At 59.8% G+C, this 23,680-nt stretch overlaps 1 protein-coding gene across 1 annotated transcript in view; it reads right to left on the reverse strand.

Annotated features, from left to right (window-relative positions):
• Positions 1-1,111: 1,111 nt before the first annotated feature.
• ABCC6 (ATP binding cassette subfamily C member 6) overlaps positions 1,112-23,680 on the reverse strand; it is a 40,062-nt gene continuing 17,493 nt past the window's right edge. The window contains exons 14-31 of the mRNA XM_081297085.1: positions 23,123-23,210; positions 20,875-20,950; positions 20,565-20,691; positions 20,206-20,382; positions 18,662-18,829; positions 15,835-16,009; positions 14,536-14,611; positions 13,051-13,171; positions 12,088-12,295; positions 10,212-10,522; positions 9,062-9,261; positions 8,292-8,418; positions 7,161-7,262; positions 6,161-6,307; positions 4,632-4,790; positions 4,384-4,550; positions 1,946-2,140; positions 1,112-1,671 (exon numbers count right to left, since the gene is read on the reverse strand). Coding sequence (XP_081153211.1) covers positions 1,563-1,671; positions 1,946-2,140; positions 4,384-4,550; positions 4,632-4,790; positions 6,161-6,307; positions 7,161-7,262; positions 8,292-8,418; positions 9,062-9,261; positions 10,212-10,522; positions 12,088-12,295; positions 13,051-13,171; positions 14,536-14,611; positions 15,835-16,009; positions 18,662-18,829; positions 20,206-20,382; positions 20,565-20,691; positions 20,875-20,950; positions 23,123-23,210 — 2,733 coding nt within the window. The 3' untranslated portion in view covers positions 1,112-1,562. The remainder of the gene's footprint in view (positions 1,672-1,945; positions 2,141-4,383; positions 4,551-4,631; positions 4,791-6,160; positions 6,308-7,160; positions 7,263-8,291; positions 8,419-9,061; positions 9,262-10,211; positions 10,523-12,087; positions 12,296-13,050; positions 13,172-14,535; positions 14,612-15,834; positions 16,010-18,661; positions 18,830-20,205; positions 20,383-20,564; positions 20,692-20,874; positions 20,951-23,122; positions 23,211-23,680) is intronic.

The following is a 23,680-nucleotide window of genomic DNA, read 5'->3' on the forward strand; positions in this document are numbered from 1 at the left end:
CCACCAGCCAGGCCCCACGGGAGGAGCCTCGGGCAGGGCTGCTTGGGCCTGGGTGGCCTCCTCACTGCCTCACGGCGGCAGCCAAGAGCAGCCTCGTCAGTGGCTCCAGGGCTTCCACGTGCCGGCCACTGTGTCCCCCACGTGGCTCTCTGGTCCATGACGGAGATTCTGGTGGCCCAGGAGTGACCCCAGCTGAGTTTGCCAAACCCATAGCAGCCTCTGCCTGTGACCACTCGGCGGGGCACCGGGGGCTGACTCCCATGTGCCCTTCACACCTGTGTGACCTTGGCCAGCAGAGAAGAGCAAAATGTCCCCGCAGGCCACCCCTTCTCTAAAGCAGACAGGCCGAGGGCTGGTGTGAGCACAGGTGTTGGAGGGACCCGGGAACGAATCCCACTCTGCCACTTACAACCCGGGTGACCCCTTCCCCTCTCCCTGTCTGCAAAGCGGAGCTGGGAACGGGTCCACAGAACAGATCGGTGACTGGACGGGGGGCGGGGAGGGCATCAGAGGGACCCGGCCCACATCTTGGCAAAGGGAGACTGGAGCTGTCACTGAGACGTAGAGTACCGGTCCTGAAGGGCAGGGCACAGACGTTCCATCAGGACCAGGCCCCGTGGCCTGCGTTGGGGGGACCAGGCACCCAGTCCTAGAGACAAGACCTTGGGCATGTCCCTGCCTGGTACCAGCACAGCCATGTGCATGTCCCAGGGGTGACTGATGGCAGAGGGACAGGATAGGTGACCTGACACCCCACCCCCCCAGGGGACAGATGGCAGTATATGGAATTTTGTCACCATCATGGAGGGACATGCTGTTGGCATCTGGCAGGTGAAGCCCAAGGAAGCTGCTACACCTACTGTGCCGAACAGGACGCCCCACGGGACGGCCCCTTTCACTCCTGGCTGATGCTGCCATCATGGCTCTAACAGTATCTATCACAATGGAAAACAGACCAGCAGGTGTCGGGGCCATGGGGGTGGAGGGGCTGCAGAACGGCCACAGGAGGGGTCCTGGGCGTGGGACGACTCCATTTCCCCACCAGAGAGGTGCGCGTGGGAACCCCATGCACCCACGACCAGAGGGGGTCGGATCAGTGTCAAGTCCTGCTTGTGATCTTGCACTAGGGCTTGGCAAGATGCCACCCCCCTGGGAGAAACAGGGCAGGAGGCACGGTGATCTCTCCATATTCCTTCTTAAAGTGGCCGGTTAGATCCGAATCATCTCAAAATACAGTTCATTTGGGAAAAGTTGCAGGCACCCCAGCCCCAGCCCCAGGGAGTCTGGTTTAATCCATGTGGGTTGGGCCTGAGCGTGGGGCTGTCTGTGAGCTCCCAGGTGAGTCTGGCGGCCAGCCAGGGCTGAGGGGCACTGCTGTCTGACCCCAGGGTGGGCAGGGCAGAGTGGACCTTGCCCGGGCTGCCCTGGAGCTTGGGGGTCCATGTGGGTCCCATAGTCGGTGACAATTGGCACCTTCTCTGCCATTTTCCCTCTGTAGCAGTCTCCACTTGCCACCATGGGGAGCCACTGACGATGGCCAGGGGACAGTTGAGGGGTCTGGCTCAGACCAGGCCGGACTCCTGGGCGAGCCTGTAGAATAGGCCCTTGTGGGCCAGCAGCTGGGCTGGGCTGCCGCTCTCTACCACCTGGCCCTTGTCCATGACCAGCACCCTGCAGGAGAGAAGACAGGGTAGCCCTTGTACCCCCGCTCAGGCAGCTCTGCGAGCCCCACCCTGCTCCAAGGCTTGCCCCCGAGAACTCCGACCTCCCGAGCCGCTTCCTGACCGGTGCAATCACATCGGAAGCCGGTGTCCAGGGCTCTTCCCTTCCCCTCTGGGCATCAGTGCTGCCTGCTGCCTGCCGGGCCCTTCCAACTCCACACCCGATCCCATCCCCCCTTTGTCCCCTGTGGTGGTCCCCGAGGGCCCCCCAGAGGGCACCCGACCTGGCACAGTCCATCACGGAGCGCAGGCGGTGGGCGATGAGCAGGACCGTGCATCGGGCAAACCAGCCCCCGAGGGCCGCCTGCATCTGGAGCTCCGTCCCCGGGTCCACCCCGGCCGTGGCCTCATCCAGGATGAGGATCTGGGTTTTCCGGAGAAGGGCACGTGCCAGGCACAGGAGCTGCTTCTGGCCCACGCTGCAGGGAGGGGACAGTCAGCTGGAAGTGTTTGCTGCAGGTCACAGTTTACAGAGCCTGCCCACAAACGGGTCCCTGGGTGGCTGCAGAAGTAGGCCTACGTGGCCTGTCCCCAGGGTGAGCCTGGCGTCCCCTTCCTTCTGTCTTTGAGCAGGCTGACTGTAGGAGGTCATTCAAACCCAGAGCCTCGGTCCCCCACCTGTGACAGGGCGACCCTCGCTCTCTCTTCGTGGCTAATTCTGCTCCCTGGTTTACAACATGCAGGAGACCCCTCTGGGTGTCATGCAGACATTGACCACATCCGTGGGTCCTGGTCTCTGCTTCTGGCAGGGGAGGGCACAGGCCCAGGGAGGTCACAGTGTTGGCTGCTGGTGGAGCCAGACTCTGACCCAGGACCTCTGACTCATGGACCCTCCCTCCCCGGGTCAATCATACAAAAGTGGGTGCTTGTCAGAGAGAACCTCAGCGTGCAGCTGCTGCTTGATTGTAGATAGGGAAGTTCAAGTTCAAGGTCACACAGCTTGTGAGGCCCTGGACCCAGGAAGGAACTGGCCTCTGGGGACTCAGCTTGGCTGGGTTTTTTCTGCCATGCGTGGCTTCCTGCCTCAGTAAACCAGTTGGTCCACATAACAGGGCCTCATTATTATTATTATTATTTATTTATTTTTTGGTGCCAGGGATTGAAGCCAGGGGTGCCCTATCGCTGAGCTACACCCCCAGCCCTTTTTATTTGAGACAGGCTGACCTTGAACTTGCAATCCTCCTGCCTCAGCCTGTGGAGTCACTGGGATGGCAGGCAGGTGCCACTGGGCCCGGCTCAGCAGGGCCTCTTCAGAGAGTCGGATCCTACTATGGCCATGTGAGCACCTGGTGCCTGGGCCTTCCCCAGCCTCACCACTTACAAGCTGGGTGGCCCTGGGCAAGCCTCAGGCCTCGGCTTCCGACTCCGAGATGGGATTAGCGAGAATGTGTCTGAGGATTCCGAGGATGACTCTCATTTCCTACAGACCATGAAGTTTCACCCACTTACTTTGTCCTCCCCCCGGGTTGGTACCGTTAGACACATTTTACCCATGAGCAGACTGATACCCAGGACATTAGACAATTTGCCCGTGGTCCTACATCTAGAAGTGGGGGAGCCTGGATTTGAGCCCAGGCGTCTGACCCACCAAGATAACGCTGCCTGAAGCCACCGCACCCACAGATCTTTCCTGACACCCTCGGGGCAGGGGGTTTAAATGCAGAACATCTTGGTTTGCAGACATCTCTCCACTGTGATCATAGCCTAGTTATTCCCAGTAGCCAAAAGGTGGTGACCACGTACACATCCACACCTGTGGACAGGTAAGTGGATCAACTGGGGTCTTTTCACACAATGAAATATTATTTAGTCTTAAAAAGGAAGGAGGTGCTGGGGCCGGGGCTTGCCTCACACATGTGAGGCACTGGGTTCAAAACTCAGCACCACATTAAAAAATAAATAAATAAACAAAATAAAATGATGGTGTTCATCTACAATAAAAAAATAAATAAAAATAAAAAAGGAGAGAGACTCTGACCCCAGCTACAGAGGACCATCAAGGCCCCTGTGCTGTGAAATAAGCCAGGCCCGAAAAGCCCTTCCTGAGTCCACTCATCTGAATACCGGGCTGTCAAACCCACCGACAGGGATCAGAGGGGCGGCTGGCTGGGGGAGGGGAGATGAACAGTTAGTGCTTATGGAACAGAGTTTCTGTTTTGCAAGAGGCGTTCTGAGACCTGTCGTGTGAGTGGCTCTTCATGCATCGGGTAGTGACAGGGCTCTGTCCTGAGGAATGCACATCCGTGCCTACAAACCCCAGGGTGGCCTTGCTGGAGCTAAGACCCTGTGAAGGCACCAGGGGACGCCCCGGGACCTCCGTGGACTGGGGCTGGTCGACTGGCTGCTGTGCTCCGCACCGCAGAACTGTGCATTTTTAAAGGTTGAGATGAAACAGTGTTGTTATGTGTTTGGATCACACTTAATTTTTTTTTTTTAAAGAAAAGGCCGACACCTGATATCACTGAGCCCCGGGGGGCCGTAAGGTCAGCGCCAACATCAAGGATATCTTGGTGGCCAGATAAATACCGAGTGGGATAAAGACTTCGCGGAAGCTGATGGAGCGACAAGGAACTTGACCCTGCGAACGGTGCCGAGGGTTCGGATCCCGGGTGGGGCCGGGGTTCACCGGGTGACGGCCCCTCGGGGGCGGGGCTGGCCGTACCTCAGGTCGTCTCCTTGGTGGGCACATGGGTACTGCAGCTGGCCGGGCAGGCTGGCCACGAAGGCCCGGAGCTGCACGGTCTCCAAGGCCGCCCAGATGGCTTGGTCCGTGTGCTCCTGCCGCAGGTCCAGGTTCATCCGCAGGGAGCCGGGGAACAGGACCGGGTCCTGGCGAGGGGCGGGGCGGCGGTCAGCGGGGCCCGGCCACGCCCCCCACCTGGGCCCGCCCCTGCCCCCCCAGGGCCGCACCTGGGGGAGGACGGTGATCCTGGACCGCAGCGCGTGCAGCCCCACGTGGGCGATGGGGACCCCGTCGATCCAGACCCCGCCCTCAGCGGCCTCCTGGAGCCGCAGCAGGCCCCCCGCCAGCGAGGACTTCCCGGCGCCCGTCCTGCCCACGATGCCCACCTGCCAGGGAACGGGAGGACGCGGCCTGCTCGGACCAGGCCTGGCCAGAGGAAGGCCAGGTCGCGGGCACCTCTTTGGAAGAGATCTCCCTCGCGCTGAAGATCTGACCGTCCAGGGCCTTCCCTGGGTGTCCACCGCTCCGTGTGCCCATCCGTCCAGCCCCGCTTCCTCCTCTCTCTCCGCCTCACCCATCCACCCACCTACCTCCAGCCTTTCCTCCCTCCCTCCGGCCACGCCCCCCCGTCCACCCTCCTGCCCTGTCCACCCGCATCCTTCCCTCTGACCGTCGGTTTATCCGTCCCCGCCCTTTCTCTCGTTTTACTCTCTTGCTACTACTCAGTGCCTGACCTACGGTGGGGTTTCATGCTGTTTAGAAAATGGTACCGGTGGGTCCTCCCCCCCATATGCCACGCACACTTTAAAGCACGAGGAATACAGACATCTAAAAGTCCTTGCTCCACACTGGCCACTGTCCCTTCTTGGAAACAGTGGGGTGAGCTGACTCAGGGGCACAGCAGCTGAGAGGAGGCAGAGGGCGCCCTTCATGCTGCCCTGTGGGCTTGGTGGGGCTCAGGGGAGGCTTCCGGGAGGAGGGCATGCTTGGGTGGGGCCTTGAAGGGTGAGTAGGAGTTCGGTCGGGAGGACCCCAGATAAAGCAGCCGGGCTGATTTCACAGCACCCTGGGCCCGGCTGGCCCAGAAGCAGCTGCCCCACCCAAGGTGGCTCAGCCCTGGCGAACCGAGGACAGCAGCTGGGGAGTATTGACCAGGGGAAGGACATTCTCAAAGGCAGACCCCGGAGACCAGGTTGGAGGAGGTGAGAAGGGAGGCTGGGGGCTCTGCAGCGAGGCTGAGCAGAGTGGCTGGGAGGGAGGAGCATCCGCGGAGGGTCCCCACTCGGCGTCGGTAAAATAGGACCCTGGTGCCCCCTTGTAGGGCTGTGACCACGCCACTGGTTCAGTCACCCAGCGTCACGTGTCCACGGGACTCGCTGGGTCCTTTCTCTGGGCTATGTCAACTGTCACAGTAACAGTGGTGTTCCCGTCCTATAGACGTGACACGACTGGCCCCCGGCTCAGGCCTGGCCAAGCGGCAGCCATCCCGAGCAAACAGAATGGCATGATCAGAAGGTTGGGCTCTGCCCAGCACGTAGTAGGTGTTCAGTTAAGGTCAGCAGGAGAAGGAAGAGAGAGGCCCCCTCTGGGACACCAGGGTGGCCTGGGGAAGTCCCCCCCAGAGCAGATTTGGGGAGGATGAGTCCAGTGAGGAGGTGGAGGGTGTGGAAACAAGAGCCGGCGGGACACGCAGGCTGGAGCCGGCCTCCACGCGGGTGCCGAGGGTGCGGGGAGAGGTGCGGGGAGAGGTGCTCACCTTCTCTCCCGCGTGGATCTTGAAGGACACGCCCTGCACAGCCAGGGGGAGCTCGGGTCGGTGTCTCAGACCAAAGTTCCGGAACTCGATCTGTCCCCTGCGAGGCCAGGGAGGCCGGCCTGCGCAGGAGGGCAGCCTCCAGGGAGCCTGCCGAGGAGGGACATGGGGTCAGAGTGGCTCCCTGCAAGGTTTCCCAGAGCAGCCGCCTCCCTGCGCCTGCTTCCCCCTCTGCAAGGTGGCCACGGGGACCGCTGCTCTCGGAGTCGTCGAAATCAAGCCGGGAGACAGCAGGGCCGATGGCAGATTACATCTGGCATCCCCAAAGTGGCCCCCTTTTATCTCTTGCTATTATTTGTCACAGTTGATGCTGAAAAAAAAATGTCCAGTGGCAGGAGGGGACGCTCCCCTTTGTGTCTTTGAAGGAACAAGACAGCGCCGTGGGGGGATTGGCCCTGCCTGTGCTATTCCTGTGACCTCAACAGATCCTTGTTGACCCCAGCAGAGCCTTGGCTTCATCTGTGAAATGGGGACACACACTAAGAGCAGAGAACCCGTCCCGAGTGTCCACAGTGCGTGGAACCCCGGCTGACTCTTCTGGCAGGCTCCGATTGGCTCTCCTGGGTCAGGGGACATTGCGGGACATTACGTTTCTGTTCTGGGTTCTGAAGTTGCTAGAACGTTGCTATTGTGTTTCTCCAACGTCACTGTCTTGGCGTCGTGTTGCTAGGTAACTGTTGCTAGGTAACCGTTACTATGATGGAGTGACGTTGCTGGAGTGTGCCTGGAACATCGCTGTTCCTGTGCCCTGGTCCCTTGTCACTCAGATGCCCCTTGCTGAAGGTAGGAAGCAGGACTTGATGACCTTAACTATTGCTCTTGCTCTGTCCCTCACTCCAACCTATGGTTGCGGGGCTAGTGACAGAGAAAAGGGTATGGACTTCAAAGCCCACTGCAGACCTGGTCCTGGGCCCTGCCCGGTGCGTCCAGCTGCCCCCCTCACCTCCTTGGCTGTGCGGGCATAGTCCTGCATGCGCTCCACGGACACGATGCTGTTCTCCAGGTCTGTCCAGTTGCGAACCACCCACTGCAGAGTCTGGGTCACCTGGTGCAAGAGGACACCTCAGCCAGGTTTGCCCTGGGGCTTCTACCAGCCCTCCTCCCTCCCCACACTGCCCCAAGACCGGGGCTGGGAGGCTGGATTCAAGGAATTAGGAACATGGAGAAACTGGGCACTCAGGACCAAAGGGATGGGATTTGGCCTCCACCCAAACAAGTCCCCCCTGCCTTCAGTGGAATCACACAGAGCAGAAAGAAACCCTCAGACCAGAGAGGGTGCACGGCTCTCTCAAGGACACACAGCATGAGTCAGGTCCAGATTCCATCCTGACAGCTTCCCCAGAGGGGGCTGGGTGATTCCCAGTCAGACCCAGAGCCACTCCAAGCTCCTCAAGGAGGGCCCGTGGTCAATTCCACGCTCGGCCTGCCCGTACCCCCCATCCCCCACCCCACACTTGCCACCTCACTCCCTCCAGCCACACCTGGCTTATGGCTGAGCCTCCAACACGTCAGGGAGGCCCCTTGGGACCCTTCCCCTGGGACCCCTTCTGCACTGCCCTGATGCTCTCCAGCTTCCTTCCCCCCACAGAGGGTCCTCAGAGCGTCCCTCCCAGCCTGTGGAAGTAGACACACTCCTCATCCCCCCGCCCCCAGCTGGCTTTCCCCTGTGCCTCCTGGGTGGGGGCCTGGGCAGGATTAAGTGAGTGACTATTTACCAAGCTCTTAGGACAGCACCTTGCTCCTGACAAACCCCACTGAGGTCAGTGTCATGACCTGACATTCCTTATTCAGAGTTCAAATGTCAGTGCTCTGGAAAGACACTCAGTGCTCGTCCGCGTGGCGGGAGTGCTGGGCGGTTCTCAGGTGACTCCCGCGGCAAGGCCCTGCCTGAGGTCTGGAGAGGTACCGGATTTCCCTAACCGCCTGGCCATTCGGGCTGGGGTGATAGACGGCCCCTACTGGCAGGAGTCTGTCCCCGCTCTGCCTTGGCCGGCAGCTGTCAGGATGGAATCTGGACCTGAGTCATGCTGTGTGTCCTTGAGAGAGCCATGCACCCTCTCTGGTGGGGTAGTACCTGGAGGGCGGCTGAGACAGAGAAGCCCACGATGCCGGCGCTGAGGTGGGCCTTGCTCAGTGCTGCGCACATGGCAGCCACGAACACCAGCCCGTTGCCCAGGAGCTCCATGTTGGCCGCCAGCCACCTGCAGAGGGAGCAGGTGACAGTAGGGTCAGCCGGTGCTCTCACCTCCGGGACCTGCTTCTGTGGGCACAAGGACTTGTTATCGTGGGTAGATTCCTGACCTTCCGTGTTTACCACCATCCTCTATAACACCTGCTTTGTGGGACGATGGGCTCAAGTGAATACAGGTGGCTCAGAACAGCACCAGGGACATGGTGAGCGTGTTACAAATGTCATGGCTGAGTGCTTATTTAATCCTGTCACCGCCCTGAGGTGGCTCCAGGTTGGTACATGAAGCTCAGAGAGATGGTGTAACTTGCCCAGGAACATCCAGCTAGTAAGTGGCAGAGCCGGGATTTGAACCTGAGACTGTGCTCAAAGCTTGGAGACCAGGGATGCTGAGCAGCTCCTTTGTTGCCAAGGCAACAGAGACTGGTCCAGTTGCCTGGCCACGGAGCTCCTTCCTCTGAGTCCTGTTCCCTGGCTGTGGGGGACCACTGGGGCCAGGCTCCGTACGCTCGCCGTGTGAGCCCAGAGACCGACCAGGGCGTCCAGCTGTGGCTTCAGAGAGCCCTGGCCGCTCTAGTCACACGGCATGACCCCAGGTCCCCCTCTGCAGACACCGATGGCTTACAGGGTCTTCTCTGCCCCCAGGGTCTTCCTACCTGTCGACCACCAGTCGCGGGAAACTGACCCTCTGGTTTTCGTCCACGAGAGCGTCACTCTGAGCCACAAAGAGGCCCTGGGCACGGAAGGCCCTCACCACCGTGCCGCCCTGGAACGTCTCGGCCACGTGGGAACACACAGAGGAGTAGCTGGCCGACTCCAGTCGTCTCAGCTGGCATGAGGTGGCCACATACAGGCTCTGAGGCAGGATGGGGAGGGTCAGGGAAAGGAGAAGCCAGAGACACACAGATATGGCTTCCAGAGGCCCAGGGAGTCCTAAGCGCAAGACTCTAGATCAATCTCTGTTGCCAGCTTACTGTGTGTCCTGGGGCCAGTGTCTTGCCCTCTCTGGGTTCCCATCTCCTTGCAGAATCAGAGTTCCAAGATCCTTTTGAAAATCATCTGGGGAGGTTTTAAAACCTCCATGCCCCAGAAGGACTCAATCAGGATCTCGACGTGACATCCCCTCAGCTCGTTGTCTTTCAAAACCAACCTCGTTTGGGAGGCTCACTACCCAACACTGAGATCAGCTTTCCTTTAAGGGAAGGTCCTCATGGGAGCAAAGCCACTTGGTCAATCCAACGCGCCTGGTGATCCCGGGAGTCACACCCCAGGCCACACGTAAGGCGTGGTATTTGGTGGCGGGGCAGGCTCTGGGCATCTGCTGAATACCAAGTCTACAACCGGGCGTCCCTCCCAGCTCCTGGCTGATCCGGATGCTGCTCCTGTTGCTGCGCTTTGTGACCCCAGAGCGCAGGTGTCTGGGGGTAGCTGGGTGCACACCAGGGGGCAAGCCACGGCCACTCGGGTCTGGTCTTTTGTTTGGGCCAAGTCAAGGGGTGTCGGGTCCCGGCAATGGAAAGAGTGTAGCCTGATCCAGTCGGCGCGGAGGCCCTGGGGCCCCTGCCCGGCTCCCAACGGGTGGAGAGGAAGCCGCGGCAGCGCCTCCCAACAGCAGGACACGGTCAGACACGAGGTGGTCGGGGAGCTAAAGAGCCTCCGCTGTTAGACATTAGACCGTGGGGACCGCGCCCTGGGGTTCATCCAGGGCCAGCCCAGGGGCCCCGCGGGACGGACCCCCTCACACTGAGTCCTGCCCAGAGACGGGGCTGGCAGAGGTGGCCTCAGCCGACCCGGGAGCCTCCCTACCTGGAGCCCCGCGTACAGGACCAGCAGCGGCAGGATGGCCACCAGGGCCAGGGGTGTGGCTGTGGACACCGCCAGGCCCGCCTCCAGGAGTCCGAAGGCAGAGATCAGCAGGGACCGGGCCTTGTCGGGGATGTCCACGTCCACGGTGTCCGTCTCCTTGGAGAAGCGGTTCAGCAGGTTCCCGACGGGTGTCCGCTCAAAGAAGCCGATGGGTGACCGGGCCACGTCCCACAGGAGCCCCCGGAAGAGCAGGCGGGACGCCCGGACGCCGCCCAGGACCACAGCGGCCGTGGAGGCAAACAGCCCGATGGCTGCAGGGAGAGAAGGCAGCGCGAGGCCGAGCCCCGGACGGCCCCTCCCCGGGTCACCGCCTTGTGACCCCGCCTTGATGAAGCCCCCTTCCAGGGGGTCGAATAGCGTCCCCCCAGATTCCTGCCGACCCAGAACTTCAGAGAGAGCCTGATTCGGAAAGAGGGTCTTGGCAGATGTCATTAAAGACCATCCCGGACTTGGGACGGGGCCCACGGAATGTCCTTAAAAGGGGACAGTGGACACGGGCAAGAAGATGTGAAGACAGAGGTGGACACGTCCACCAGGCAGGGACGTGGCAGCCACCAGAGGCCAGGTCAGGGGCTTTGGTGGGCTGGGGTCCTCCCTCAGAGGCTCTCAAGGTGCCAACCCACTGACACCCGTCCCTGCTGTCCTGAGGGCTCCGAGTTCCCGCCCTGATACCAACGGGTTTCCCAGCAGCCCTCGGGGGATGACTGACAGGTGCCACCTCAGGAGAGCTCAGCCAGGGGACGGCACCTGGGACGGGGTGCCCACGGGGCTGGGAGGCTCCTGTCACCTCCTGATCAAACAACGGGCAGACATGTCACCCGAATGGGGCTTTGCATCAGTCCCAGGGCCCTCTCTGATCCCTTGGGGCTGACGTTTGCCTGGAGCGGTGCACGCCACACCCAGCTCCAGTGAGCAGGTAGATCCTGGGTTCTTGGGACCAGAAGGGTCCTCTCGCTTTCAGATCTGACATCCATTTGATGGCGGGGGTGGGGTGCGAATAAGGGCCACCCAGGGGACCCGGTGGCGATGGTTGGTCCTGCCCTTGAGTGTGGGGGTGGCTACACCAATGATAAAATTGCATCCTAGTGAACACGTCCACGTGTGCAGGTGACCCTGGGCACCTCTGAATATGGTCAGTGCACTGCCCAGGCCAACCTCCCTGCTGGGACAAGCTGTCATTCCGCAACACGTCACCACCAGGAGAAATCAGGCAGAGGGTGCCAGGGTCTGTCCCCATTATTTCTTACAACTGCGTGTGAACCTGCAGTCATTGGAGTAGATACTTCATTTTAACTAATTGATTTTGGGTACAGGGATTGAGCCCAGGGGTGCTTAACCACCGAGCCACACCCCCGACTCATCTTAGTTTTTATCTTGAGACAAGGTCTCGCTAAATTGATTAGGGTCTCGCTAAGTTGATGAGGGCCTTGCTAAATTGCTGAGGCTGGCCTCAAACTTGCAATCCTCCTGCCTTAGCCTCCCGAGTAGCTGGGATTACAGGTGTGCACCTGCACCCGGCGGGTTTTCAATATTTGAAGAAAGGGGAAGATGGGAGGTGACAGTGGCCCTGGCGTGTCTGTTAGGACGGGTCTGGCTGGGGAGGGGACAGAGCTGCCCTCTGCATGTAAGGAGTGACTGGGAGAAAGTCTGAGGATTCCGGAAAAGGTTGGCTGTGTCCTGCCAACCGCCCCAGGACTCCAGCCCCGTCTTAGGGACACAGGTCTTTCTTGGTCCTGGGACATGCTACACGGGGGGACAGGGAGCCCCACGCTGAAGAGCAGGAGGGGGAGGAATGGGGGACGCGGGCGAGGGGTACCTTGGAGGCAGCCGAGAAGCCCGAAGACCCAGCCCCGCAGGGCCGTGTGCTCCTGCCGCCCGGCCTCGATGGGGTCGTCCGCCCACAGGCTCAGCCAGTAGCCCTGGCAGAAGGAGGCCGTCTGCTGGCACAGGAAGAGGAAGAGCGTGTAGGCGCAGAGCGGGGCGCCCACGGCCCGCAGGTAGGTCAGGTACACGGCGGCCTTCACCTGCAGCACACGAGGCCGAGGCGGGTCAGGCAGGCGGAGGACGGCGGACCTCAGTGCTCCCCAGGAGGCCGCCCTCCTGCCGGCCTGGGGACCCCCTTCTGCTGTGGACCCTAGGGGCCTCGGGAAGCTCAGAGGTGACCGTCTGGGTGAGCTCCGGTTGGGAGGATTTCCTTGAACACCTCTTTGGGGACAGGCACATCTCTCTGCTCACTGCAAGAGCAGGACGCTGAGGACAGAGCATGTCCCTCCTTCATGGCAGGGACCCTGCCCCGGGCGGAAAAGCAAATGGACGAAGAAGGAGTGAATGGGCGGGTGGGCAGATGGATGGAGGGAGGGACAGGTGGACAGACAGACATATGGCTGGGTGTTCAGAGGGCGGGATGGGGTGACAGAGGGTGGGGGATGAATGGGAGTGGGCACAGGGTGCATGTGGGTAGATGATGAGGTGGACAGGCAGAGAGGCCCGGAAGGGAGGAACAGCCAGAGCTTGGGATCTGGGCTGCCCTAGATTTCAGTCCCGGGTTGGCCAGATGGACAAGCCCTTCACTCTCTCAGACCTTAGCTTCTCCGTCTCTGAAATGGACCTGTCCCTTCTCAGGGCGGCTGAGAGGACGGAGAGTCACGAGGGTCTGGAATCTCGCTTGGACTCAGCAGGTGCTCAATAAAGGTCACTGTCCCCCCCGCCTCCCCCCCCCCCGGTCCCGTGCTGCATCTGTGGGGACCCAGGCCTGGGAGAGGCAGCCACTGGTGGTTACCCGGCCCTGCTGCACGCTGTCCTCAGCTGCCGGCCACCCTGCCCTCTCAGGGTCATCTTGGAGAACTGTCATCTGGCCTTCAGAAGTGGTGGCGTCCCCTCCAGGGGTCAACCTGACGGACCTGTCATTTAGCAGGAAGGAGGACGTGTCATCCACTCTCCCATGGTGCCACCCAGCCCAGCACGTGGGTCGCCACGGAGCCCTGGGGCTGGCTGCCAGCTGCCCCCGTCACCCCTGTGGGCCATGCTAAATGCCATCTAGGTCCCCAAGTCACCAAGCCCGCTCTCCAGAGCAGACCTTGTTTTAATTTTTGCCTAAGATTTGCTGCAAAAATTTGATTTGCTTCTTCTGTTTACTCTAAGACTTGTCAGTCCAGACTGGCAGAAGGCCGCACTGCACAATTCAGATGATAAAGAATTTTTTTCTTTTATTTTCTCTCTCTTTCCTTCTTTGTCTCTTTCTTTCTTTCTTGGTAGGACCCAGGGACACTCTACCACTGAGCTGCACCCTCAACCCCTTTTATTTTGGGACAATCTCACTAAGTGGCCGAGGCTGGCCTCAAACTTGCAATCCTCCTGCCTCAGCCTCCCAATAGCAGGGATCACAGGTGTGGGCCTCTGTGCCCAGCTAAGGCTTCTTGAATGTTCATGTGAGGACGAGGGGCTGACTTAGCCACTCTGTGCCTCGGTTTCCCCAGCTACACAATGGAGATAATGTCTGTCATGTCTCATCCATGTACCCACCTGTAACCATCCATTTTGGGGAGTCATCCATGGATCCATCCATCCATCCACCACGTCTCCACACCCACCTACCCACCCACCCACCTACCCACCTACCTACTGGATCTTGCTGAGGACTCTTGGGTGGGGTGGGGAGGGGGCCTGTGCCCAGTCTCCTACCCCCAAGGACCACAGACCCTCAAGGCTCCCTGCATGTCCCCCCAACAGCTGGCACCAAAGTCCAGGCGCCTGGCGCCCAGCGTCTTGTGCTGTTTGGAAGACCACCCTCCTGGGAAGGGCACCATCAGGTCCTCTGCTCACGGCCCCGGGGGGAGTCCCACTGGGCCCTGGCTGCAGGGGCTGGGAGCAGACTTCCTCCTGGTGACTGCTCCTGTCTCGTCACCGTCCAGTGCCCAGTGGCGCCTCCTGGCTGACCTGACCTTTGTCTGTCTGTCCAAGTGCGACGGCAGGGGCCGGTCAGGCCACGTGGGCCTCTGTCTTGGAAGGCCGGCAGACTGCTCCCACAGAGTCCCTGGCCCCCTTTACGGCCTCATCATGTCAACGGACAGATGGTCCACCCTGTGACCTGGCCTTCTGGGGACTTCATCATTTTGGCCAGGGGACTGACGGAGTTCTGGGTGTCCTGTCCTCCCAAGCAGCTGGGGGCTCTGTGGGCACTCCCGCCGGAGATGCTGTGTTCACAAGTGGTCCCTGCTTCACGCTCGGCCTGGTCCTCCCGGACCCAGCACCACAGTGGACTCACCCCTCTGGTCCGTGCTCAGGTCTCCTGCCTCCAGGGGAGCCACCAGAGTCACCAGCACCGGCCTCAGGTTCCATTCCTACCAGGTCAAAGGAGTTCTGTCACACAGTGGGGTCCCACCACAGGGTCACAGCTTGACCCTGACCTCTGAGCACCTGTCCCCTGATCTGGCTCCTGCTGCCGTGGGGGCGTCCTCTCTCTGCACCCCTCTGGGTTCGCCAGGACCCCTTCATTCCTCCATGTTCCCTGAGCACCTGCCGAGCCCTGGGATTGGAGGAACAGCACTGAGCAGGTCAAGTGGCCTCCGGTTTCCCCAGTGCCTTTGCTCAAGTAGTTCCTTGTACCTGGAATGTCCTTCTCTGAACAACTTGGGCCCAACCTCAGGTGCCATTTCCCCCAGGAAGGACCTCTCCCCCACTTTCCAGGAGGGGCCCGTAACCAAAGCAGGCTGCTGGGATTTGGGGCCTGTTTGTCACACAGCACTGACCCGGCAGAAATGGACTGATACAAATGGGCAGATTCTATCTTGAAGCTCCTGGGCGGTGACACTGTGCACCAACAGGGTTCTGAGGAGGGTGGGCCTGTGCTGAGCAGCTGTCGCCAGACAGGTGCCCAGGGAGTGCACGTAGCGCTTTGTGGTTAAAAGCTTATCCCTCGGAGTCCCGTTGCCTGGGCTCACTTCCCAGCCTTGCCACGGATAAGCCGTGGGTGTCACATTGGACCAGGTCCTCAACTCCTGGACTCAGCATCCTCCTCTGAGAGACGGAGGCTTCGCCAACCTCAGAGGGGCACTGCCTCCTCCTCGGAGCTGACTTCAGCGAGCTGTCACCAGCTGCTGCTTGGCACTCTCGGGGGTGGCCTGGCAGGACTGGCTTTGCCTGGGGACCTCTCTGCTGGCCAGCAGACTCAGGGTTCTCTGGTGGGTCCGGAGCCCAGGGCACCTCAGACCTCGCTCGGCCTGTGAGGCAGCTCTGAGCATGGACCCTCCAGTCTGAACCCGCCCCAGTTCTCCCCTGTGACCTTGAGTGAATGGCCTAAAGCTCTCTGCCTCTGTGTCCTCGTCTGCAAAATGGCAGCGGGGACCGCACGTGCCTGGTGGGGCCGTGATGAGAAAGGGGTGAGGTGGCCCATGATGACAGAGGTGCCAGGTGCAGCCTCAGGCTCTGCCTGGGGCAGAGGTGACCCCCTGCAGAGCCATCTGCTTCCAGGCCTGGGCCCACACCTACTGTGTGCCAGCGGGACCCTCGGAGCCCTCCCTGGGGTGGCAGGAACCGCGACCGAGTCCCCAAAGCCCAGCTCTACCTCCTTGGGCTCCGCCTGCTCGCGGTCTGGCTCCCTCCAGGAGGGCCACCAGGGCCCCCTTCCTCCGCAGAAGCTCCTGGTAGGTGCCCATCTCTGCAATGGCCCCCTCGGCCAGCACCACGATGCAGTCGGCGTGGGGCAGCACGTGGTGCGTGTGGGTCACGAGGATCCGCGTCTGGGCAGGGAAGGGGGGAGGTCACACTCCTGGGCTTGGCCAGTCTTTGGAAGTCCAAGCAGGAGGGGGGTACCCCCAGGTTCACAGCGAGGTGCACGCCCTTCTCCTGTCCAGCCCTCTTTCTGGGAGACATCCAAGGAGAGACAGGAGGGGGCTCCTCCTTCTGTGTCTCAAAACAAGGGGACACTGGGCTCATTGGAAAGTGGCCCAGGACCGAGGCACAGCGGGGAGGTGCTCAGCTTACCATGGGGAGTTGCCATAGCCACCAGGTGGGGATCCCTGGGACACCATCATGCACTGAGAATACCCTAAGTGACGTGGCCCAGCAGGGTGGTACACGGTGGAGCCTTGGTTTCCCCAAGGCTGATGGCATGGCTGGCCAGGAGCAGTGACTGCCCACCGCTGCCCAGTGACACCAGAAAGGGTTGGATCACACATCACAAGCCAGGCAGAAGTTCCCCGACCAGAATTCAAAGTGCGGCTCTCTCCGGGATGCCTGTCACTTCTGCGCCATCGCGACTTCACCAGAGATGCCCACACTGAGGGCCGCTGGGCTCAGCAGCTCACAGATCCTTCTCCAAACCGAGCGAGTCTCAAGCCCCAAAGCAAGTCCCAATGACACCCTGGATTTTAAATACGTTCGTCATGGAAGGGAACCGGGAGTCAACTGCAAAAGATTGAACAACGACGCACTTTTGAAGGACCAGTGGGCCGCGGGCGAAATCAGAGGGAAGTGAAAAAATGTCTAGGATCAAGTGGAAACGCAACATCTCAGAACCTGAGGGACACAGTGAGGGCAGGTGTCAGAGGAAGGTCACAGCTCTGAGCGCCTGCTCTAAAAAACCAGAGAGACCTCCAATAAACAACCCAGTGGTGGGGTTCAAGGTCTTCGAAAACCAAGAACAGACCCAGCGTAAAACCAGTAAAAATAACCAGGGGGTCAGAGCCGGAACTGACCACACAGAGGCTTAAAAGAGCCATACAGGGGCGGGGGCTGGGCTCAGGGGCAGAGCGCTTGCCTCGCACATGGGAGGCACTGGGCTCGATGCTCAGCACCACAGAAAAATGAATAAAGAAAATAAAGATATTGTGTCCAGGTATAACTAAAAAAAAAAAATTAAAAAGAGAGCAATACAAATGATCAACGAAACAATGACTTGGTTCTTTGAAGAGATAAGGAAGGTTGATAAACCCTTGACCAAACTGACAGAGAGAGAATCAGAGATGTCAAGGGAGTATCACAAGATATCACGAAACCCAAAGGATCACCAGGTTGTAGTTTGAGAACTTATATTTCTGATAGAATGGAAAATCTGCACAAAAACTTGGTAAATTTCTAGACACACAACCTATTAAGACTGAATCAAGAGAATATTTTAAAAAACCCTAAAGAGATCAATAACAATAAGATTAAAGCCCTAATGGGAAGTCTCCAACAAGGAAAAGCTCAGCCACAGACAGACTCACTGTTGAGTTTTACTAGATCTTTAAAGAATTCACAGCTAAGCTCCTCAAACTATTCCATGAAATAGGAAAGGAGGAGAGCACTTCCAAACCCATTCTACAAAGCCAGCCATCACCCTGATAACCATACCAGGTAAGGACACAATAAAAAAGAAAATTCCAGACCATCATCCTTGATGAACCTAGATGCAAAATTCTCAATTAAAACCTGCAACCAAATCCAACAGCACATTGAAAAGATCAGGTGCCATGATCAAATTTGGTTCCATTCCAGGAATTCAAGGATGGCTCAACCTCTGAAATCAATAAGCATGATAGTTTTAAAAAGCATACGATCTCAATAGGTGCAGGAAAAGGCTCTAAACAAAATTCAACATCCCTTTATGAATAAAAGCCCTGAAAATCCAGGTGCCATGGTGTACCCCGTCATCCCAGTGACTCTGGAATCAGAAGGTTCACAAGTTGGAGGCCAGCCTTGGCAAGTTAGGAAAGCCACTATGGAGACAGTATGGACATTCCTCCAAAGCACTAAAAGTAGAACTACCATGTGATTCAGCTTTATTTCCTCAGCACAGACCCAAAGGAATCAGAGTCAGCAGAATAAAGTGAGACACAGTAGCCAAGTGATGAAATCAGCCTAGGGGCCCATCGACAGATGAACGGGTAAAGAAAATGTGGTTTGTACACACAATGGAGTGCTATTCAAGTCATAAAGAAGAATGAAATCCTGTCATTTGCAGGAAAATGAATGGAACCAGAGATCGTTGTGTTCAGTGAAAAATAAGCCAGACAGGAAGACAAGTATTAAGTGGATTCTGGGGGTGTGGGAGAGATGAAAGTAGGAAGGAGACCATCAGAGGAGAAGAAGGGGACCAGGAGGAGGAGGAGGGATGGTAATGGGGGATGGATATGTTTAAAGTATGCTGTTTGCACCTACAAATATTTTGCAATGAAGCCCGTTATTCTGTATAATTAAAATGCACTAATAAAAGAGTGCTGTCATAAACCACTGAGATCCCGGGGGGGGGGGGAATCCTTTGTTATGTAGCACTGTCACAACAAAAGCTGACCAATACAAAGAGGAAAACTGGACCCAAGGAGCGGGTGGTAGACAGATCTGGGTTAGGACTGAATTCTAAGGGCTTCTGCTCTTGCCCTGTTGATTCTGACATGTGTTCCCAAACTCACTGTCCCCTGGAGAAGCCCACCAGGCCCGATGACCTGGGTGAAGACGTGCTGGCCGACATGGGCATCCAGGGCTGCCAGGGGGTCGTCCAGCAGGTACACGGCAGCCTTTCTGTACACGGCCCGGGCCAGGCTCAGCCGCTGCTTCTGGCCCCCGGAGAGATTCATGCCCTGTGGCCAGAGAGGAACAGGGACCCAAGTCTGCACCTGCTGGGCGGGGCGGGTTGGCCAGGGTAGGCGCCACCCCCGGGTCCTCAGGGTGGCCTTCCCCAGCCTATTGCTGGATCCGTCTACACTCGCTGCTTGTCTCTGCCCGGCTCACGGCTCCACTCAGCCGGCTTCCTCCACGTCACCACCTTTGTTGAAGGTGCCCGGCATGTCCCTGATGCCACATCCAGCAACGGTTCTTATTTCTTTCCATTCAGCCAACATCTCCCACGCGGCTGCTCTATGGCCAGCTATGTCCTAGGGCCTGGGGACTCAGCCAGGGACAAGGCCCTGCTCTCTTGGCCTTTCATTGTAACAAGGGTGGGGAGGGGGACAGAGAATCCAAAGCCCAGACAAGGGGCCTGCATGGTGTGTGGGGGGGCGTGGAGTGAGAGCTGGGATGCGCACACCGCCGTTCAGCAGAGGGGTGAGCCCCCCGTGGCCCCAGGGGGAGAGCTTCCCCGCAGAGGGAGAGCAGGTGCAAAGGCCCTGAGGTGGGAGCGTGTCTTGGGTTTTCAGGAAACATCGCAGAGACCCCGCGACTGGACAGAAGCAGGAAAGGGGGTGGGTATGAGGGGAGATGGGGCAGAGAGACAGGTGGGGCCAGATGGCAAGAGGCCTTATCAGGGACGGTTGGGACTTGGGCTTTGCCTTGAGGGAAACGGGGGGCCAGGTGGGTTCTGTGCGGAGCCGGGAGTGGTCTAGGTGTGAATGGAGCCTTCTGCTGTGGCAGGCCTGGTCAAAGGGGCCATCGGGGGGCTCCCGCAGCAACACAGGGAAGGGCTGGTGGTGGACGGAGCCACGGCACGTAGGTCTGGGTGCAGGGTGCAGGAGGAGGCGGCTCTAGGCCACCAGACATTTGGCCCAGGATGTGACACAGCTGGACAGATGTGCCCCCTCCAGTTTGAAGCACTTCTGGGTCTCCCTTCCAGGGGCCTCCCTCTGGCCACTCTCTGGCCTCGCCCTCCTCTCCTTGGCCTCCCTGGGCAGCTCCCCTCCGCCCCTGGACTTGGAGTGTCCGTATAGTTTGGAGCACTCTGGTCGTACGTGACGGGGATCCGCCGTCCACAGTCCCCTGCTCGCCCCGGCCCTGGAATATGACTTCCGAGGGGTCCCTGACCTAGTGTCTGATCTAGGTGTCCGAAAGCCCCGGCCACTAACCCACTGACCCCTGCCATGGCCCTCTGCCTCTCCCTGGCCTGTTTCCAGTCACGGATTCGTTAATGACCACGAGCACCCACTGCACCCTTGACGGCCCGCTTCCTGTGCCCTCTGCCCCTCAGCACTTTGCCCACAGGCCAGGGCGGCCGAGGTCCCTGTGCCAAGAAGACGGGCCCCACCTGCTCTCCGATGCGGGTGTGGACGCCCGCCGGGAAGCTGTCCATGTCCGGCCGCAGGGCGCAGGCCTCCAGCACCCTGTCCAGCCAGGGCAGGTCCAGCGGCTGCCTGAAGCACACGTTCTCCACCACAGAGCTGTTCTGGACCCAGGCCTCCTGGGGCACGTACGCCACAGGGCCCTGCGACACAGCCAGTTTGGGTGACCGAGGTGGGAGCCCTTCCAGGGGGAGGGGGGCCGGCCCTGGCATGGGAGGGGGGACGCAGAGCCGATGCCAATCAGCTCGGCTGGGAGCGGGGGCGTGGGAGGACGTGGGCACGGGGCGCTCGGGATGGGGCATCTTAGCAGCCGGGGCGGCCTCACCTTGATGCTCACGGACCCCTCCACCGTTGACAGCTCCCCGAGGAGGGCAGACAGCAGGGAGGACTTCCCTGACCCCACGGGACCCACGACGGCCAGGAGACACCCCTGGGGCACGGTGAGGCTGATCCTGGCCACGAGGAGGGACAGCATGCCGTTCTCCGGGTCTGGGCAGGATGGGTGGCCCCCGACACCACGCCTCTCCCGCCCGACACTCCCTGCGGCGCCCTCCGGCCCCAGGCAGGACACACAGCTGCCCCTGCACCCTCTCCCCCTAAGTGTGAAGGCTGCAACCGGGCAGGGCCTTCTGTACCTGTGCAGGCAGGGAGGGCCTTCCTGGGACCAGGCGAAGGTGCCGTTGTGCACAGCCACGCAGTCCTTCCCGGCGGCTGCAGGGCACAAAGCCAGTCATTGGAGGGTCACTCTGCCCCGAGGCCACCAGCCATTGTCCAGGAGGCAGCAGGAAACCCCCAGAGAGCCAGCCCCGGCCACTCACCAGCTTATGGTGACCCTGCAGGAAGCCACCCCGCCTGCCCTCTATTTGTATGAGTGGAGAGTTACTGAAACACGCCACGCCCACTCCTTCCTGCTAAGGTGGCCGTGACCACGTGGCCCAGGAGCCTAAATTAGGTACAGTCAGGTCCTTTGCAGAAAAAGAAGAGTTTTAGATGATCTATCACCTGACCCAGGGCTGTGTGGCACGGGAGGGAGGCACTGTTGATTCTACGACTGGATTCCCGGGGACCTGAGTTCTTCAGTCCCTTAGAGACTCATGGGCACCCAGGAAACTTGACCGTCTCCAGGGAGGAGTGCCCGATCCAACGGAGAACCCCACTTAAATGTGAACTTCCAATAGAAGCAGAATAGTGTTTCTTTTTTTTCTTAGCATACATATGCCCCAAATATTGCATGGAGCATCATCATAATGAAAGGTTTGTTAGAGAATAAAATGCAGATTCAGAGTGAACTGGGCATCCCGGGTGTTGGCCTGGGAGTCTGGGATCCCGCTGGTCATCTGAGGGGTGGGGCTTCCCCTCCTCCTTCCCCTTCCGTAAGACGGGTGGGTCCCAGGGGCACTTGGCCAGGGTCATCCGGGGGGCTCAGGGGAGCTCGGGTCTACACCGGGCACTTTGAACGGTGCTGGCACATGGAAGTGCCCGTCCAGTCTGGCTGCGGGTGTTTGTACTCATCTCACTCTGGCATAGCTTTGAGAGAGGGTGGCTCTGGCCCCAAGCAGGTGACCAGCTGGGTCAAACTTGTGACTAAAGTAACACCCAGGGGTCTGTGGTCAGTGGCCCTCCAGTGGGGGTGACGGCACGGTCATGAGAGACCCCAGCCTATCGACGGAGCAGTCCTAATGCCCAGGGGCTGCCATCTCCTGCAGCCCCCCGGGGACAATGTGGACAGAGGGCATCTGAGTCCAGGAGGGGAGGAGGTGCTGCCCAGGGCCACACAGCTGGGGCGGACAGCCCAGGACTTGGGTCTGAACTGCTGAGTCACACCCACAGGGTCGAGCAAAGCCGGGCACAGCTGAAGGTGTGTCAGGGCCCGGGTTGTTTCAGAAACGCCCGTCGGGGCTCCTGAGACGCTGCTGTGCTGTTTCTGGGTTTTTGCAACAATTACTAATGACTAAGAGCTCTGGGCTCAGGCTGGGTGCCGGGCCCTGGGCTATGGGCCGAACCCGAGCCTGCGGACCCTCACCCCAACCCCAGGGAGTGGGTTCCTGCAGATGGGGGCAGCGAGGCCCCAAGAGGTCGACAGCTAGCTAGGGCCACCTGGCTGGTCAGTGCTGCAGCTGGGATTTGGACCTGGCTGTCCACTGCCATGGGCTTAGCGTCCAAATGAGCAGGTTGACCAGATGCCCGAGCCACAACATGGCCTGGTGACAGGTCCCACCCCACCCCACCCACTGCAGGAGTTGACGTCACCACAACCTACAAGAGGTGGTAAGAATGCCTAGGGCAGAACAGAGAAGCTAACTAGTACTAGTAACTAGGTAACTAGTGCTTGGCGAGTCTCACACTACCATGGTGCCTGAAACTCATTTTCTAGCTGAGCAAAAATGTCACTGTGTCACAGGGCGCCATGGCACATGCTGGTAATCCCAGCAGCTCTGGAGGCTGAGGCAGGAGGATCTCAGGTTCAAAGTCAGCCTCAGCAAAAGCAAGGCCCTAAGCAACTCAGGGAGACCCTGTCTCTAAATAAAGTGCAGAACAGGGCTGGGGATGGGGCTCAGTGGTCCAGTGCCCCTGAGTTCTGTCCCTGGTACCCTCCACACACAAATGTTTCTCTCCCTGGACTGTGAATGAGGGCAAGGACCTGGGCCCAGTGTTCAGGGCTGTGCACCTGGAACGGCACCCCACGGGGGCTCCAGGGGTCAACCTGCACTCCCAGCAGGACAGTCCCCCCCCCCCCCCCGCGATGCCTGATTTCCACATGGTGAGAGACGCGGCCTGTCCCTGCCACCCCCTGCCGCAGCCCCGCCATTCCCCAGGTGGGGGTGCTCTTCCTGTCCATGTCCCCCCATCCCCCCACGCCCTCCTGCTGAGCTTGGCCCTCACCCAGGCTGGCGGCCCTCACGTCCTCCGCACTGGGGTCAACTTCCTCCAGGCTCAGGAAGGCAGCCAGACGGTGGAAGGACACCCAGGCCTGTGGAAACCAGGGCCCCAGGTCATCCAGCCAGAAGAGCAGGAGCCCAGGTGCCCGGGACGCGTGGCTACGGCGTCCTGTCCACCAAGCCCCGCGGGTTTGCAAGACGTGAGAACGAAGCCTCAGTGCGCATGTGGAGGTGGGGACCGTGATGGCAGTGGGGACCTCTCCCACCTCCTGGCTGCTAAGTAGCAAAACTGCCCAATCAAGTGCCCTGAAAAGGTGGTGGCTTTTCTCCCAGCCTCCAGGCAAGATGAAAGATCATGTCGGACTCTGTCCACCGGGGGGCGCCCTCTCAACTGATGGGCAAGTGTCGCTCCTTCCCCTGTGCCCAGGGATGCTCAGGACAGAGCGGGCAGCGAGCAGAGCTCTGGATGAAAGGGGACCGGGCAGGGACTCCTGCACCGGGGCTGGCTGCTCCCTGCGAGGACCTGTGCTGCGGTCCCCGTCACCCTCTGGGCCCTTTCCAA

Source organism: Spermophilus citellus (genome assembly GCF_964194105.1).
Source record: "Spermophilus citellus genome assembly, chromosome: 6".
Lineage (NCBI taxonomy): Eukaryota > Metazoa > Chordata > Mammalia > Rodentia > Sciuridae > Spermophilus > Spermophilus citellus.